Here is a 19,343-nt window from a genome sequence, read left to right on the forward strand (position 1 = left end):
AAAATATGCAAGAGAAAATGTTGAACTACATAATTTCAACATGTATCATTAGGATGCTAAAATTTTTACAACAAAAGAATGGCGTGGAAAGAATCAAAAAATTTTTGGAATTTCCTTTTCAATGGGGTCTATTTGTTTTGGATTGTTGTGGGCCCGCAAAGGAATTTTCATGTGCTTGTTGGTTAAGGCTCGCAAAGAAATTATTCCATAAAGTGTAATAATTAGGTCCACCACCTTATGGTGCAAACAAGCTATGGCATGGAATCTCTCACACAATCTATCATTCCTTAATTTGTTCATCTGGGAAAGCAAATTACAAACAAATGAAAATTAGATGGATAACTTGAGAACAAGTAAATGACTACTTTAGGGCACTGAGTTTCCTAACAAATTCAGTAAAAGACTTCCCATTTGCTGTTGAAAGGATAATTTCTCAAATTGCAGCAAAATGAAGCAGCTAGCTTTTGGACTGGGACTGGGTTGATGTTGATAGATTAAAAAGGTAACGAATTTGCATTCTTGTGTCCCTCATGGATGGTCATGGTATTTTTATTTTGATACTCCAGTCCTTACAATACAACCAAATTAAAGCTCACCAAGCACGACAGAAAAAGGTATTTTTGCATCCCAATAGTAGTAATGTCCAATCAATTTTCATGGGTGGTGATTTTTGAGCTAGCAATGCCCAATGGCCAATGCCATGGCCCATATGCCACGCTAATCAGTGGCCTGACCAGAAGGCCGAAAAAGGCTGTCAGGCATGTGGCAAGAAAAGAAAGAGACAAAGGAACAGGAATGAAATGAACAAAACCTAGCGTGCAAGCAATGACCTATCATATATTCTATATTCCCTCCTATCCTTTTGTCTCTCTACACTTAGCAAAAGTGCAATTCTGTTCCCATTTACCATTTCGTAATTTAAATTCAATATACATGTGCCCAAAATTGATCAAAACTAACTTGTCATATACCCCCTGACTATGAAGAGCAACTCATTCGCCTTCTAGTCACCTGTACTAAGGCCATATACACATTTCCTCAGCGCTCCCCTCCTATCACCCAAGTGCCCTTGTAATGATTGCAAACATCTTCAAGAGAGTTTTTAACCATGACATTCATTGGTCATCTGGTTACATTAATTATTACTTCTCACATAATTGAGACAAAGTTTGACCATCCCAAAATGCTGGTCCTCTTGTAGGAATACTATGCTATGGACATTATGACACGAGTCCACACCTTCTTGGGATTCTTTCAGTACAATTCTTGAGATCTTCTAAACAAGAAACTTATCTTATGACTACAACATCAGAGATCATGCTATTTACTTATGCATGATGATGGAAATTTACCCAACAATTTCTTTGGACCTGAGAGATTGAAGTTCTCAGAAAAATAATCATGCTATAGTTCTATTGTTCCATTTGAAAAACAATCGCAATTGCAAAATGATAAATATGGAAGTAAATTAGAAATTAATATGTAATAAAAATTAAATGCATGATATCTTAAATAAACCATAAAATTTTCTCAGCACCATATATTAGTTCGTCCACAAAAAACATGAGCCAGCAACAAAAATAAGCTAGGACGATTTCCAGCTGTACCTGTATGTCTTCCCTGCCCGCAGCAAGATACTTATCCTAATGTCAAATCACCAACGCCACAACCAAACAAGTCTACAGAATATCAGTTCCAGCACCCATAATCCCAGTTTCCTGATCTCTATTTACATAGAATAGCCTCCTAAACGTGTGCTTCAATTAAGTATATGTGGCCTGGGGAAGAATTCAGACAAATGAGAAATTGAGAACATGGCACAGGGAAGTAGAAAGGAAAAGAGAAGTTGTGATGTTTATCAGACAATAGAAGGAGTTCATAAATCTGACTGGGTGGAAGACTAACAGAATGTCATCAGCCTGCCTGATCCTCATTTACATAATGGTAAACCATTTTGTATTTGGTTGTTTCTGTCTGAATAATCTCCGGTTCTCTTTAACATCTCATTCAGATTTGGACCAAAACCTATATAGTTTCAGTCTGGACATGTAGCAAAATATTTAGCCTTGGGATCAATAGCAAGGTTTTCCCAATGTGGATCAGCTATATCTAAACAGCTCAGATGCACAGTAACACCATTGGCTATGGCTTTCAACCTGAAATCCGGGGAAAAAAATCATCTCCAAAGCTTGGAACGCCAAATGCATTCAATTAACTCCGTTTGTCTTGTTAATTAGGTTAAGCATTCATAACTCTGTATGGATTGAGAGTGCAATTTATCAGCAACAATAAACTCATAAACAATCCTGTTCACCTCAATTGAACTAGAACCAGGAATCTTCTCTACTCCTCTTTTCCTCATCATCTTCCTCACCTTCCCTGCCTCTCCAACATATTGGCTTCCCTGTACATATTTGCAAGCAGAACATATATTCCACTCACACTAGGGTCCAGCTCAAGAAGCTTCAAAGTTGCTTTTTCTCCCATCAAAAGATTTCCATGGATTTGACCAGCAACGAACAATGCACCCCACACCACAGCATCCACCTCTATTGGCATCCTTTTAATCAGCCGTTCAGCCTCCTCAACTAAACCAGCCATACCCTGAAGATCTACCATACAAGAGTACTGTTTAAGCTAGGTAGGCAGGTTAAATTTGGATTTCATTTATGCCAATTACTTGCAACCCTCTTCAACTAAGCCTCCTAACAGCAAGCTAAGAGAACTCCAAGAAATGTGATCTCATCTGGCATCACTCCAATATCAATCATGCTGGAGAAGATATGGCATCATGTGCATTAGCATGATGGGCTAAATCGCAAATAATGGCTGTCCAAGTCATAGTGTTGTTCCTGGCATCTCATGAAAAACCTTATGAGCCTTTGTAATATTCCCACATTTTGCATACACATCAACTAAAACAGTACCTGAAACAATATATGCAGAAACATTTGTATTTTTCAATATAATGATGAATCCAAATTCCAATTTCATGTACTCCAAGTTGGGAACAGGCAGTTTAGTAATGAACCATAGTTAGTTAGTAATCGCATCAGGCTTAATATTGCTAGCTTGCATTTCATGAAACAAAAAAAAATGCGTCCTTGCTATCCTAAGCTGTAGCATAACTTCCAATAATGGGGTTCCATGCCACAAAATTTTTTCTGGCATTGCATAAAAAACCTTCCTAGCTGTATCCAAAAGCCCATGTTTTGCATACCCAATAACCATTGTAGTTCATGAGACAACTGTTTTCTCCGTCATATATTGCTCTTGCTGCCTCAAGATCCCTACACTTTACATACATATCCATAAGTGCATTGGCAAATGGAATAGTCAAATTCGATCCACTTTCTTCAATACATTGATGAAATTATCTCCCAAGTTTCAAAGTTCTCGAACTGTGCACACGAGGACATGACACCAATCATCGTCACCTCATCCCACTTTGCTTGCTCCTTAATCATTTCTTCATAAATTCTTATAGCTCCCCTTACCTTCCCACTCCTTGCATACCCATTAATCAAAGAATTCCAAGAAACCAAGTTTCTCACGCAACCTTCATCAAACGCCTCATATGACAACTCCAATTCTCCCATAAAAAACAGCACGTATATCATTGCATTATACACAAAAATGTCCTTATCAAAACCCAAGAGCAGCACGTGCCAACGAATTTGATGATCCATACAATTCAATAATAAACTAGCACAAACTTTAAACAACAAAAGGTAAGTATGATTATCAGGCCTAGAACCTCCACTTCTCAAAATGCTTTTATACAGAAGTATAGCTTCCTTAGGGTTTTCACTCTCTAAATAACCTCTAATTGCTACATTCCAATAAAACGTATTTAGGTTGTGTATTATACAAAATTCCAGAGGAATAATCAAGATTTCTTGATTCTGATTCTGCACAGAAGGCAATTAAACGACTTGAGGTAAACCCATCAGTGATAAAGCCTGCGAAGACCATTTGGGCCTGGATTTGCTTCAATTGAGAGATAGATTTGCAGTTGTCTAGTAAAGAAAGAAGTGGGTTTGAGAGAAAATAGCTGTGGGTTGTGTTCCATTTTGTGTAGTTCTCTCTGTGAAGAGAGAGAGAGAAGGAACGTGAATATTAGAACGAAGAAAAGGGTTTAAGAGAGTCATTGCTATCAAATGTTAAGGCAGGAAAGAGGGGGAGGCGGAGACCGAGGCTTGAACGGCGACGTACAGAAGTCTTTTTCTCTTTTATTTATTTAAATAGGAAAAAAAAATTCCCGCCTTTTCTGTTACACTTCCTGTGTAGAATTTAAAGTTTTATGAAAATTTAATTTAATTAACTTTTTTTATCGACTCTCATATGTAATATTTAAAATAAAAAATATAATTTTTTAATTATAAAAAAATATTATTAAAAAAATGATTATATGATAATTTAATTTTTTTTATTGTAAATAATTTATTTTAAATGATTATAATTATTAATTTTTTTAAAAAATTATTTAATAATTATAATTTTGTAATATATTAAATTTTCATTTTTATGTATTAAATTATTTTATATGAAATTACCGTTTTATTTTATATTTTTTTAAAAATGATCAATTTTTATATTAACTAGAGACTATAAAAAGTTATTTTAAAGTTAAAATTTAAGATATGTTAATAATAAAATTTTAAAATAATTAGACAATCTTCTTTCAATTTTAACTGCATTTAAATGGATTTTTTTTATTAAAAAAAAATATGGCTTATAAGACACCAACTTATTTTACATTTTGCAATTAATGGCATTTCGCTAAAATGTCAAATTATTGAACACAGAATCCATTATTCTAAGATTACTTAATGTGTGTTTACCTGTAGAAATTCATAAGTTCCAACGCTGAAAATCCCATAATTTACAAAAATTTTAGGAACAAACAATGGCACAAAAAGCTCCTTGTCGTGTCACTCAGTAGCTTACTGGCTTGTAGCTTCATGCTTAAAGCTTGTAGACACATCATTCAATAACCAAACACAATCATCAAAAGGGTACATATTTAAAATCTAAATTTTTTTTTTTAGATTTGATTTATTATGAGCTCAAGATACAAAATATATGAAATTAAATATATAAATCTACATATTTATTTGTGTTTGTGTCTAGAACTTAAGTTCGGATTTAAGCAAGAATTTTCCATCAAAATCAATGAAATGTTACAGAAACAAAAATCCTGAAAACCCAACAACATATTTTAACCCCCCTAGTCTAGACTACATTATTTCAACGAATAAAGAATCACCCTGAATAAATTCTTGAATAAGAATTGCAAAATTCTCATCACCATCTATGGCTTGGTAAGGTGAAGGAAGAGCAGCCATTTTAATTAGGCACCGCCAGAACCATACTTCTTTCCAAACACAATCACCTGAAGCTTGTCGTATCCAGCAAGAACACCAGCACCAGCAATTGCGCGGAGGATGTTTGCACCAGCACCCTTGAAAAGTGATTTGGCCCCTTCATTCTTAAGGATTTGAGAGAATGCATCGAGTGAGCTCTTGTACTTGACAGCTTCACCTGATGTCATCATCATTCTTCTGCGGACAGTGTCAATAGGATATGAGGCAAGACCAGCACCATTGGTGATAACCCAACCGAGGGCAAAGCTAGCAAAGAAACTATCCTGAAAGTCATCACAAAAAAGGTGGGAAATTATATAAAGATAATAAGAATCCTTTAATCACACCGAAAAAATTATGAAACAGAAGGTCTGAAAAATAACCTGTAGCTTTCCCGTCAGGATTACTGGCTTCAAAGAATCATACATTCCAAAATACAGACCACGGTATACAATGATGCCAACGCATGAAATGTTAAATCCACGGTAAAGACCTGCAATACCATCTGATTGCATAGTCTTTCTGTACACATCAATCAAACCATTGAATTGCCTCTCCCCTCCCTTCTTTGCAGCTTTAGCATCATTTGCCAGCCGGGTTCTAGCATAATCCAAAGAGTAGACAAAGAGCAGGGAAGAGGCACCAGCAGCTCCACCAGATGCCAAGTTACCAGCGAACCACTTCCAGTAGCCATCACGGTCCTTCCTAAAGTTGAAGAGCCTCTTAAAGTAATCTTTGAATGCGAAGTTCAATGCCTGGAGGAGAGGTCATAGGCTAACTATATGAGGGAAGGGGGAAAAAAAAGAAGGAAAAGGTAATAGTTCATTGAAATATCCACAATGGAAGAAACAACATGCCTGAGTGGGGAAATATCGGATGACATTGGCTGTATTCCCTCTCCACAATGACATAATTCCCTCATCTTTCATTGTTCTGCTGAAACAATCTCCAATTCCCTTATAGGGTTCAGAGAGTCGACCAGCCTTGATCATCTCATCTTGGTTTTGGATCAAGAGCTTCACACGCTCAATAGGAGCTGCAGCAGTTTTGGACACAGCTGCAGAAACTCCACCCATAAGAAAATCCATAGCAAAACCAGCAAAACCTTTCTCTGATGGGGCTTGGACAAGCAGTGGTGAGGTTGATGCAACCAATGACAGGCCTGGGGAGACTTGGCATGCCTGTGTCTTAGGGTATTGAAATCCTGCATTATAGTAATTTCCATATGCAAACTGCCTCTGATGTAGAACAGGCCTTTGAAAGCCCCCATACCGGCATTGAACATCATGGGGTAGGCTGGAACTGAGATAGACCTGGTTAGCCACCTTTTGCACAACAGATGGATACTGGTGTCTATCAGCCATTCCTACTCACGATGATGAGACACTGCAAGCAACAAACAAATTCACTATCCAAGATAGAAAGTTGATTTATATCATGGGATGGATGAAAATTTTATGAAGGTTGTTTCACATAATTTCTCTATGGTACATGTAAAACACTCATGGAAAAGTGTCACAAGGTTCATGCAACAAGAAAGACATACAATGCTAAAATGAGCAGGGGGATACTGACTCTCAACAAGAGGCTGTCTAGAATGGAAGTTAAAGAAGAAATGCACTTCAGCAATAAACACAAAAAATCTCAACAACAATGCAATAACCTACTTGAAAAACTCATGCTTTTAACCAGGACTAACTAAAGCTTGCAATTGGGGTGCCCTGAAATCACATATAGTACTTGCCCCAACTTTAGGCTCAGCAGCAAGCACAGACTGCCCACAAAATCACTTGTTCAATCTTGGGGTACCCTAGTTAGAAGTATGCTGTATAACAAGAAAGCCAGGGGTACCGAGTCCTTCGTCCAACAAACTTGTCTCACTTTTACTCAGCTGAAAGCCCAATAAAGAATTTTAAAAAACAAATATGTTGATAAAATTTAAACCTTGTAAGCAAAATCGAATTCCCATTTTTTTTCTTTCTTTTTAATGTCATTAACATACAAGTACATTCTATATAAATGAACTGCGTGAGGATCAATATCATCCATTTTATCACATAGCGCCAGCACTGATTCTAATTCTCCGGAATATTAATGCAACGACACACACAAATCAGACAACGTCAAAATAAAAGAGGAAGGAAAAAAAAAAAACGATTTCGAGATTCTAAGATCCAATACCAGAAACAGAGACCTCGTTATTCTTGGTTCTTGAAACAAAAAGCAAAAGATGAAAGCAGGCTATAAGGGCAACAAAAAAGAGGAGAGAGATCTGAGAGAAGCAGTGAAAAGGGTCACATATAAACAAGAAATAACAAGTGCTGTATGTAGAATGCAAACAACAATACATACAAATACCCCGAAATCATCGTTAATGGAGCGATGGACGCGGTGGGTGCACTGAATGAACCAATGGGAGAAAAGGAAGTTACCTTTTTGGGCCTGTGTGAATGGTGCAGAGAGAAACGAGGAGTGATGGTTTTGAACAGCCTAAGGAACGAAAGAAAGGAGGGAGGCTTTACTCTGTTTTGGGGTATTTATCAATGGAAAATTCTTGCTCAGGCCACTACGCCAAACCAAGTGAAATGACCAGCATGTATCAGCTTCAATCATAGAGTTTGAACGCAAGATGAAATTGTGATGAGCTGAAACTTAAAAGCAATTAATAGTCACCACCAATGAGTTATTAATTTTGAATTATTTTCGGGTTATTAGAGTTGAAATCTCGTAAAAAAATAGTAATAATAATAATAATAATAATCTAGCAACGGAAGAATTTTATTGAAAGTTTGGGTAATTGTGGAAACCATATATATTATTATTTATTATTATTTTATTTTAATTAATTAATAATAATTTAATATATTTATAAAAAATATATATATTTTATTGAATGATCTGCTTATTTATTTTTAGATATATATATATTATTTTTAAAATTAAATAACAATAACTCTTATCACATTCTACACCTAATAGAACTTTTGAAATATATATATACCCCTAATCTTCTCTTCTGCTAAACTTTGCTCTCAAAACCTATTTGTCACCTCCTTTTTCTATCAAAATACTCTCAACAGGTATTTTCATTATCTTTTAAATTATTGTTATATATGTACATATATATATATATATAAATATAAAAATTTACTATTTATAATCTGAAGTGCGCAGATAATTTTTAAATTTTTATTTCTCAATTCATCACATTTGATTATGTTTTCAAAGTAAAAATTCTCGTTTTTTTATTCAATAATGGGTGAATTTGATTTTATTTTCTTTCCTTAAACCGTTACAATTACTCTATAAATTTATTTTTCTTCTCTTTGACTATTGATATTGAATTGGATTGATCATAATTACTGTAAAACGATAACTTTGAATTTAAATTATATATATATATATATATATATATATATATATATATTGGAAGCAATTGGAAGCGTCCCTGTTCGTCCACGTCTCCAATTGGAAGCATCCCTGTTCGTCCACGTCCCTGCACTTGTGTGTATGTATGTATATATATATATATAAAAGTTATTATATTTTATTATTGTTTGATATTTTTCTATAATATTTTGGGTGTGTAGGAGATTTGAATATTCAATCAGTCAATTGAAATTGTCTCTCTTCCATTGAAATAATTATTGTCTTGAAGGTTCCAGGTGAGTGGTAATTATAGTACATGGCACCGTTTTAGTCCCTTTTAAAATTTTTTAGCGTTAAGTTTGTTATTAAATGAAATTTTAAATAAATATTTTAACAATTATTTTATATGTGATTTTCTAGAGTTTTATTTTATTATTGAATTTTATTTCGATTTTGATTAAATAATTGATTTTGTCAACTATCTCTGCATCAGACCCATTAGGATTCCGGGAACAGGCCTTTAATGTATTTATATTGATTAATATTTGACTATAAAATTTACCGATGTGTTACTGAATTGATTTGAGATTGATTTGATTTTATTGACTCTCTGAAACTATTGAAATACACTATTAGAATTGCACTATCAGTTATTATTTGCTATCTGAAATTTTTTATTGATTTTGATTGATTTGTACAAATTGATTTTCTATTTTGAATTGGTACCTATGCCCAGTATCTGTTTCTGTTATCTGGCCCCACCGTGTGGACTATCACGGTATTAGGTTGCATTGTCGAGTCATGCATCATTGCAGTTTATGGGTTGCATTAGTATCATATGCATTGATATCTGTGAAGGAGGAGGAAGGTATCTAATATCTGGTAGCGCGCTTACCATCTGGCCTTTGGTGATGTGGGGTATCATCACCCTGGTGCACTGTACCATAAAATTTTTATTGAATGAATTTCTTTTATATATATGTTTTATGAAGTTATTTTATTAATGATTTTGACAGCATGAGCATGAATTTATCGAATAGAAAATTTATTGTGAAATTAATCAAGCGTCTACCTGTTCCTATTCCGTTGTGTACTATAATTATCATTCACTGAGCATCTAGCTCAAACCACGTTTTCTCTGCATTATCCGTTTCATCAAGAGAATTTCGCGGTGATCCAAATATTCAGTCCATTTTCTGGAGAGGGACAACTTTGATTTGTTCTCATGGTATGTCCGAATTCATGTTTTCTCGGGCTAATAATTAGTTTAGTTTATTGAACAGTTTAAGTTTTTATTTGAAATCTGTAGAGACTCCGCAGTTTACTTATGGGATATTTATGATGTTTATTCAGTATTTTGTTTATTTGGATTTTGTCTATTTTTGGGATTAGTAAGTGACAATATATTCATTCAAGATACTCTGATAAGGCTTGCATGATTTAAGAATACTTAAATTATGCGCCAGTCACGGTTCAGAATTTTGGGTCGTGACAAAGTTGGTATCAGAGCTGCTCCGCATGCAACCTTAAACTATTGTGGGGCAAACCTCAGCGAGAACGCTGAGTCCCATAAGGGGGGTGGATTGTAACACCCTAGGCAAATCCCACATCGACAAAACATGGGAGAGATGCTGGGTTTATAAGTTGATGGTTCGTAACCCCTAGTGACGCGTTTTAAAACCGTGAGGGCTTCGGCCCAGAGCGGACAATATCACTAGTGGGCGGGCCGTTACACAAGTTGGTATCAGAGCTCGGTTGAGGTCAAATAAACTTGCGGAGCATAGGATCCTTAACGTCTTTTCAGTTTATCTGTAACACCCCCGGTTGCATAGCTGATAGTATTTTTTCATTCCTTGTGGTGGTGTCCCAGGACAATTATTATTAAGGGGATTACACTTACAAACACAAAGAAGCCATAAATACAAATAATTAATAAATATTTAATTAGTTATAAATAAAAAAAAAAAATATAATAAAAAATTAAAAGAGTAGAGATGTCATGAAGTGACTGACCTCCTCGGAAGGCAAGTCATTCAATTTTCAAATTTCGAACCTAAAAAAGAAGTGACGCGTTAGGAGACCCCTTATGAGAAAGAAAAAGGAAAAGAAAAAAAAAAAAGAAAAAGAAAAAAATAATAATCGATCGGAGCGGGAAGAAAAAGAAATTTTTTATTTTATTTGAACAAGCGAATTGGTCAATTTGGTCATTTTAATGATGACTTTTGACTGACCTACTGAAAATAAATAATAAAAAAAAAAAAAATAAAAAAAAAATTAATTAAAAAAAAAAGAAAAAAAAAAAAAAAAAAAAAAAAAAAAAAAAAAAAAAAAAAAAAAAAAAACATGAAGTATGATGGATGATGTGATAAATTAAATAAAAAAAATTTTTTGTTTTTTTTTTTTTTTTTTTTTTTTAAAATAAAAAAAAAAAAAAAAAAAAAAAAAAAAAAAAAAAAAACAAAATAAAGTCCTCTTCCCTAAAAGTGGGCCTCTTCTCTCTCCTCTCCTCTCTTTCTCCCCTTTAAAAGCTAAGTTCAAGCTAAAGCTTCCCTTCAATCCCCCATTCTCTCCATAATTATCCATAAAAAGAAGAAAAAACTCACTTGAGAAAGAAAGAGAAGAGAAAGAAAGAGAAAGAAAGAAAGAAAGAAAGAAAGATTGATTTTAATTTTGTAAATAGTTAATTTATAATAAAAAAAAAATTTAAAATGATAATTGTTGTTGTTGTTTGTGTTCTTGTTGTATGTTAAAAAAAAAAATAATAATAATAGGAGGAAATAACTTTTTGATTGATTGATTTGAGGATTTTGATATGTAGGGGTTGATGTATGATTAGATTATGATTTTGTTATGTGAATGATAAACATGTGAAGGTATGTGTGATGTGATGTGAATAAATGCTTAAATATAAGAATTTTGTGTTTTTAGTATAGTTTTTAAAATGAAATTTATGAGAAATGAAAATGATGACTTTGGATTAATGTTTTGAAATGATGATATGATGGACCAAAAAATGTTAATTAAATGGAATTTAAACCAAAAAATTAAACCAAATTGAAGGACCCAAACTCAATGAAAATTCAAAAAACCCAAAAATTTTAATTGAAAAACCAATACAAATAAAGAAAAATGATAAAAATAAAATAAAAAAAAAAATTTAAAAAACCAAAAAATTTGAAAAAAAAAAAATGAAAAAAAATGGAAAAAAGGAATGATAGACAGATGAATCAAGTGAAATTTTGTGCCAACTGCATGAAAAGACCAAATTCATTTGATCATAACATTTGAAATAGACAGGTCAAATTGACAAAAAAATTTAAGAGGGAAGGCATAAAGACCTAAAGAAATTACCCCAAATTAATATTCAATTAAATTATATTAATTAATTAAAAATTGAATAATTGAAAGTTAATGAACAAACAGTTTTTTTACCTCAACTTGATTGATTTTGATTATAACTTTATGTTTCTATGAAATTTTAGAATAAAATTATCTTTAAAATGATTAAAAATAAAAAAAAAAAAAAAATTATAGAAATAAGAAAACAAAATGCAAATAGAAAGTTCAAAATATCAAAATAATAACTTCAAAAAAAAAAAAAAAAAAAAAAAACACAAAAAATAAAGAAATGAAAAATTGCACTGAAGCTAAAAAACTTATTGAAAGAAAAACAAAAAAGAGAATAAGAAAAATGAAAAAAAAAAATGAATATACAACAAAAAACAATAATAAACAATTAAGAATAGTGAGAAATTTTAAAATGAAGACAATAGATTGAAAAAAAGAAAAACCAATGAAGAAAGAAAAAAAACAATTGGCAAAAAAAAAAAAAAAAATGAAAATTTGAAAAAAAAACAAAAAGTTGAAAGAAAAAAAACCAAAATGTGTGATGAAATTGAAATAATATGTGTTTGAAATTTAAAAAATAGAAACTATTAGCTTTTAGTTGAAAGAAGCAATAGTAAAAAAATTTCAAATTTAATTTAAAGAATAATTAGAAAATATAAGAAAAGTAATTTTAGTTTTTTTTTTTTTTTATTTAATTAAGAAAAAAGTTTGAAATTTTGTAAGGTGTGTTTTTGTTTTGTTTGTTCCAATGAAGGAAAATGTTTCAAGAAAAAAGAGAAATGGGAAGGAATTGAGGAGTTTTTTGAGAGGTGGAATTTTTCATTATTTCTTTTTTTTATTTTTATTTTGCAATTTTGAAAAAAATGAAATTTGAATTATTTATGATTTTAAAAATTGTTTTGATAAATTTGTAAATTGTTGATGTGATGTGTTTAGCAAATTGTTATGTTAATTTTGAAAATTGTTTAAGTGAAGTTATATTTAGATGATTTTATTTTTGAATAATTGGGGATATATTATTGAGAGAGGATTTTTAGAATTGATTCATTCATGTTTGAGCTTAGCTTTTGAAGAGGATGTGAAGATTAGGATGTGAATGATGTGAAGCTGATTTGATGATATTAGCTGTGTGATTTTTCTTAGCTTTTTTTGTGTTTTTTGATTGCTTTTTTTGAATGGCATGATGATCTATTTGTTTTATTTATTATTGTTTTTTTGAATAATGTTTTTTTTTAATTTTTTTTTAAAATATTTTTTTTTTATTTTTTTTGTTTATTGTTATTTTTATTTGCATTTTTTTTAATTTTTGAAAAGTTTTTTTTTAAATATGATTTTAGTGTTTTTGTATAGTTGTTAGGCGATAGAGATTAATTTTTATTTATTTGTCATAATTACTTAGCTATAGAGGATGATTGATTGAGAGATGATAGAGATTAGGGAGAATATTTTGATTTTTGTAATGCATGATACCAAAATCATATAAAATAATTATTAAAAATTTATTTTGATTGTTGTATGGATTTAAAAAATATTTATGTGTGTTTTGAATTTTTTGGAATGTAAAAATTTGTATTTATTTATATTATAATTAATTTTTTGAAAAGAAATAATTATGTTTGAAAATTGTTAAATTGATTATTTTTTTGATGAATATTGTTTGTGAATGATTTGAGAAATGATGAAGATTGATTGTGATTTTGAACTTTGAATTTATGAGAAATTGTGTGATTGAGAAATTGAAAATTTTGATTGTGAAAGAGTTTAATTTCTAAAAAAAAAAAAAAACTTGCAAATTTTGAAAATTTATTTTTTTTTTAAAATAAATTAAAAAATAAAATCCAAAAAAAAAAAAATTTAAAAAAAAAAAAAAAATTTTTAATAATTTAAAAGGAAAAAAAATATTAATTAATTTAAATATAAATTATTAAAATCAGAAAATTGTTTTAAAAAAAAGTGTTTAAATTTATCATTGCTTTAGATATCTGCGTCCTTCGTACTTTTTCACCTGTCTTAATTTGGCTCACATTTTCAGATTTAATACTTGTTTATTAAAATGAATAGGTGCCTGAGTCTGTTAAACATAAGAGGAGAGCTAGGGCCAAGGGTCTTAATGGTGCAAACCTTGATCCAACAAGGGAGGTACCACCTCAAACTATTAATCAAAAATCTGAACAGACGCCTATGGCTAAGACTGGGGCACAATAATTTCTTTGTTTCTCCATACTTTTCCATGATATTTAGTACACCACCTACTTTGTTAGAGTATCCTTTATCTGTATGAACACCTATGAGGAACGCAATAGACACTGATATGGTGTATAGGGGATGTATAGTTCACATTGGAGATAGGAAATTAGCTACAGATCTTATTTCTTTAGATATATTTGAGTTTGATGAGATTTTAAGCATGGATTGGTTAGCTACTTATCACGTTTCATTGGATTGTCATAATAAAGTTGTACTCTTTAAAATTCCTGGGGAGGAAGAATTTCAATTTCAGGGAGATCGCAGTATAGCCTCTAGTAATTTTATCTCAGTAGTGAGTGCTAGACGATTATTGCGAAAGAGGTATAAGGGGTATCTAGCTTATGTTAGAGATGTTCAGGTAGAAGGTGTAGGTTTGGAGAATGTTGCAGTGGTTAAGGAGTTTCCTGATGTGTTTCCAGAAGATTTATCAGGTTTACCCCCGGAGCGAGAGGTAGAGTTTGGTATAGACTTAGTTCCCGGAACTGAGCCCATATCTATGCCACCTTATAGTATGGCACCCACATAACTTAAGGAGTTGAAGGAGCAGCTACAGGACCTACTAGATAAGGAGTTTATTTGCCCTAGTGTTTCTCCATGGGGTGCTTCTGTGTTATTTGTGCGGAAGAAGGATGGGTCTTTGAGAATGTACATTGATTATAGGCAATTGAATAAGGTGACTGTGCATAATAAGTATCCTCTCCCATGCATAGATGACCTATTTGACCAACTTCAAGATGCAAAGTATTTTTCTAAGATTGATCTTCGATCTGGGTATCATCAATTGAGGGTCAAGAAAGAAGACATACTCAAGACGGCCTTTAGGACTAGGTATGGACAATATGAATTTCTTGTAATGTCTTTTGGTCTTACCAATGCTCCAGCCGCTTTTATGGATCTCATGAATAGAGTTTTTAAGCCTTTCTTAGATCAATTTGTTATAGTGTTCATCGATGACATTCTAGTATACTCAAAGAGTAAAGAGGAGCATGAGCAACATTTGAGAATTATCCTTCAGACCTTACGAGAACACAAGCTATATGCCAAGTTCTCAAAATCTGAGTTCTGGTTAGATAGTGTGGCTTTCCTAGGCCATACAGTATCTAAGGATGGGGTGTGCGTTGATAAGAAGAAAGTTGAGGTAGTGCTTCATTGGCCTAGACCCACAACTATGTCAGAGATTCGTAGTTTCTTGGGTTTAGCAGGGTATTATAGACGGTTTATTCAAGACTTCTCTCGTATTGCAGCACCTTTAACTAAGTTGACACAGAATAATGTGAAATTTCAGTGGTCTGAGGCTTGTGAAAAAAAAGTTTTTAGGAGCTTAAGACTCGTTTAACTACAGCACCAGTGTTAGCCCTTCCGTCTAGATCAAGGGGTTATGCAGTGTATTGTGATGCTTCTAGGATTGATTTAGGATGTGTTTTGATGCAGCATGGACGGGTTATTGCATATGCTTCTCGTCAGTTGAAAAAGGCACGAGCAGAATTATCCAACTCATGATTTGAAAATGGCTACTGTAATTTTTGCTTTAAAAATCTAGAGGCACTATCTGTATGGTGAGACTTGTGAAATCTTCACTGATCACAAAAGTCTCAAATACATCTTTGACCAACGTGATCTTAATCTTAAGCAAAGGAGATGGGTAGAATTGCTGAAGGATTATGATTACACCATACAGTATCACTCTGGAAAAGCTAATGTGGTAGCTGATGCTCTAAGCAGGAAGTCTTCTGGTAGTTTAGCCCATATATCTACCAAGATGAGGCCTCTGATTGGTGAATTGCATGAGTTGCTAGATCAGGGAGTAGAGTTTGAAATCATAGCTGGATCATTCTTAACACATTTTCGAGTTAGGCCTATCTTGAGTGATCAAATTAAGGCTGCTCAGAAGAGGGATTCTCAGCTGTGTGAGATTATAGATAGTATTCATCAAGGCCAAGCTCAAGGGTTCATGTTGAATGATGATGGAGTTCTTCGTTATGGCACTAGACTTTGTGTCCCCAATGTTGATGAGTTGAGAAGAGAAATCATGGAGAAGGCACACCATTCTGCTTACACAGTACACCCAGGTTCAACTAAGATGTACCGTGATTTAAAGGAGCATTATTGGTGGGGTGGCATAAAGAGGGATATTGCAGACTTTGTTGCTAAATATTTCACTTGTCAGCAGGTTAAGGCAGAACATCAGAGACCATCTGGGTTACTTCAGTCGTTGCCTATCCCTGAGTGGAAGTGGGAGCACATTAGTATGGACTTTGTTGTGGGTTTACCTAGTACACGAGGTGGTTACAATGCAATCTAGGTGATAGTGGATAGATTGACAAAATCTGCTTATTTCCTTCCTGTGAAGACTACATATAACTTTGCTAAACTTGCACAGTTGTATATAGACAAGATTGGTAGTCTTCATGGTGTTCCAGTTTCTATTGTCTCTGATCGTGGTACTCAGTTTACTTCTCGATTTTGGAATAAATTTCAAGAAGCTTTGGGAACACGAGTAGACTTTAGTACTGCTTTTCACCTTCAGACAGATGGACAGTCAGAAAAGACAATACAGACGTTAGAGGACATGCTTCGTGCATGTGTTATGAATTTTGGTGGCTATTGGAATCATCATTTGCCTTTAGTGGAGTTTGCTTATAATAACAGTTATCAGGCAAGTATAGAGATGGCTCTATATGAGGCATTATGAACGTAAAGGCCACCAATTTGTTGGGATGAAGTTGGAGAAAGAAGGCTTACTAGACCAAAGTTGATACAGTTAATTTCAGAGAAGGTTCGGCTAATTCGTGATAGATTTTTTTACTGCTCAAAGTCGACAGAGAAGTTATGCTGACCCTAAGCGTAAAGATGTAGAGTTTATAGTTAGTGATCATGTATTTCTGAGAGTTTCACCTATGAAATAAATCATGAGATTTGGGAAAAAAGGAAAGCTTAGTCTTCGTTTTATTGGTCCATTTGAAATTTTGGAGAGAATTGGAGCAGTTGCTTACCGTTTAGCCCTTCCACCTAGTTTTGCACATGTACATCCAGTTTTCCATATTTCTATGCTTAGGAAGTATGTACCAGATCCATCTCATGTTTTACAACCTCAAACCATGCAATTTAGGGATGATATGTCATATGAGGAGCAACCAGTAAAGATTTTAGATCGACAAATTAGGAAACTCCGGTCTAAAGAAGTGGCTTTGATCAAAGTCTTGTGGCATAATCACTCAAGTAGTGAAGCCACATGGGAGGCAGAATCTGAAATACGAGCCAAATATCCTCACTTATTTGATCTTTCATGTTAGAATTTTGTCTATTCAAATTCGGGGACCGAATTTTTTTTTAAGGGGGGAAGTATGTGGAAACCCATATATATTATTATTTATTATTATTTTATTTTAATTAGCTAACAATAATTTAATATATTTATAAAAAATATATATATTTTATTGGATGGTCTGCTTATTTATTTTTAGATATATATATATATATATATATTATTTTTGAAATTAAATATATATCTGCAATCTGAACAACCCAGTTCAACAATAACTTTTATCCTATTCTACACCTAATAGAACTCTTGAAATATATATATACCATAATCATCTCTTCTGCTAAACTTTGCTCTCAAAACCTGTTTGTCACCTCCTTTTTCTATCAAAATACTCTCAACAGGTATTTTCATTATCTTTTAAATTATTGTTATATATGTACATATATATATATATATAAATATAAAAATTTAGTATTTATAATTTGAAGTTCGCAGATAATTTTTAAATTTTTATTTCTCAATTCATCACCTTTGATTATGTTTTCAAAGTAAAAATTCTCATTTTTTTGTTCAATAATAGGTAAATTTGATTTTATTTTCTCTCCTTAAACCGTTACAACTACTCTATAAATTTATTTTTCTTCTCTTTGACTATTGATACTGAATTGAATTGATCATAATTACTGTAAAACGATAACTTTGAATTTAGATTATATATATATATATTGGAAGCAATTGGAAGCGTCCCTGTTCGTCCACGTCCCTGCACGTGTATGTATGTATGTATATATATATATATATATATATATATATATATATATATATATATATATATATAAGTTATTATATTTTATTATTGTTTGATATTTTTCTATAATATTTTTAGTGTGTAGGAGATTTGAATATTCAATCAGTCAGTTGAAATTGTCTCTCTTCCATTGAAATAACTATTGTCTTGAAGGTTCCAGGTGAGTAGTAATTATAATACATGGCACCGTTTTAGTCCCTTTTAAAATTTTTTAGCGTTAAGTTTGTTATTAAATGAAATTTTAAATAAATATTTTAACAATTATTTTATATGTGATTTTCTAGAGTTTTATTTTATTATTGAATTTTATTTCGATTTTGATTAAATAATTGATTTTGTCAACTATCTCTGCATCAGACCCATTAGGATTCCGGGAACAGGCCTTTAATGTATTTATATTGATTGATATTTGACTATAAAATTTACCGATGTGTTACTGAATTGATTTGAGATTGATTTGATTTTATTGACTCTCTGAAACTATTGAAATACACTATTAGAATTGCACTATCAGTTATTATTTGCTATCTGAAATTTTTTATTGATTTTGATTGATTTGTACAAATTGATTTTCTATTTTGAATTGGTACCTATGCCCGATTCATTTTCGTTATCCGCCCTGCCGTGTGGACTATCACGGTATTAGGTTGCATTGTCGAGTCATGCATCATTGCAGTTTATGGGTTGCATTAGTATCATATGCATTGATATCTGTGAAGGAGGAGGAAGGTATCTAATATCTGGTAGCGCGCTTACCATCTGGCCTTTGGTGATGTGGGTATCATCACCCTGGTGCACTGTACCATAAAATTTTTATTGAATGAATTTCTTATATATATATATGTTTTATGAAGTTATTTTATTAATGATTTTGACAGTATGAGCATGAATTTATCGAATAGAAAATTTATTGTGAAATTAATCAAGCGTCTGGCTGTTC

At 32.3% G+C, this 19,343-nt stretch overlaps 1 protein-coding gene and 1 pseudogene across 3 annotated transcripts; both read right to left on the bottom strand.

Moving 5' to 3' along the window:
• Positions 1-1,535: 1,535 nt before the first annotated feature.
• Positions 1,536-4,116, bottom strand: LOC110639733 (pentatricopeptide repeat-containing protein At2g22410, mitochondrial-like; annotated as a pseudogene).
• A 909-nt stretch (positions 4,117-5,025) lies between these two features.
• LOC110639090 (ADP,ATP carrier protein 1, mitochondrial) lies at positions 5,026-8,009 on the bottom strand. 3 transcript variants are annotated; one of them, XM_021789912.2, is made up of 4 exons: positions 7,799-8,009; positions 6,224-6,752; positions 5,750-6,121; positions 5,026-5,650 (listed from the first exon to the last, which is right to left on the bottom strand). In XM_021789912.2, exons 2-4 carry the CDS (start codon positions 6,728-6,730, stop codon positions 5,354-5,356), a joined length of 1,176 nt encoding a protein of 391 aa, XP_021645604.1. In that variant the 5' UTR covers positions 6,731-6,752; positions 7,799-8,009; the 3' UTR covers positions 5,026-5,353. The 3 variants fall into 3 exon arrangements, with proteins under 3 accessions (XP_021645604.1, XP_057996056.1, XP_021645613.1); XM_058140073.1 differs by lacking the exon at positions 7,799-8,009 and adding an exon at positions 7,561-7,766; XM_021789921.2 differs by lacking the exon at positions 7,799-8,009 and adding an exon at positions 7,548-7,766.
• Between the last annotated feature and the right edge of the window lie 11,334 nt (positions 8,010-19,343).

The sequence above is a fragment of the Hevea brasiliensis genome, chromosome 17, assembly GCF_030052815.1.
Source record: "Hevea brasiliensis isolate MT/VB/25A 57/8 chromosome 17, ASM3005281v1, whole genome shotgun sequence".
Lineage (NCBI taxonomy): Eukaryota > Viridiplantae > Streptophyta > Magnoliopsida > Malpighiales > Euphorbiaceae > Hevea > Hevea brasiliensis.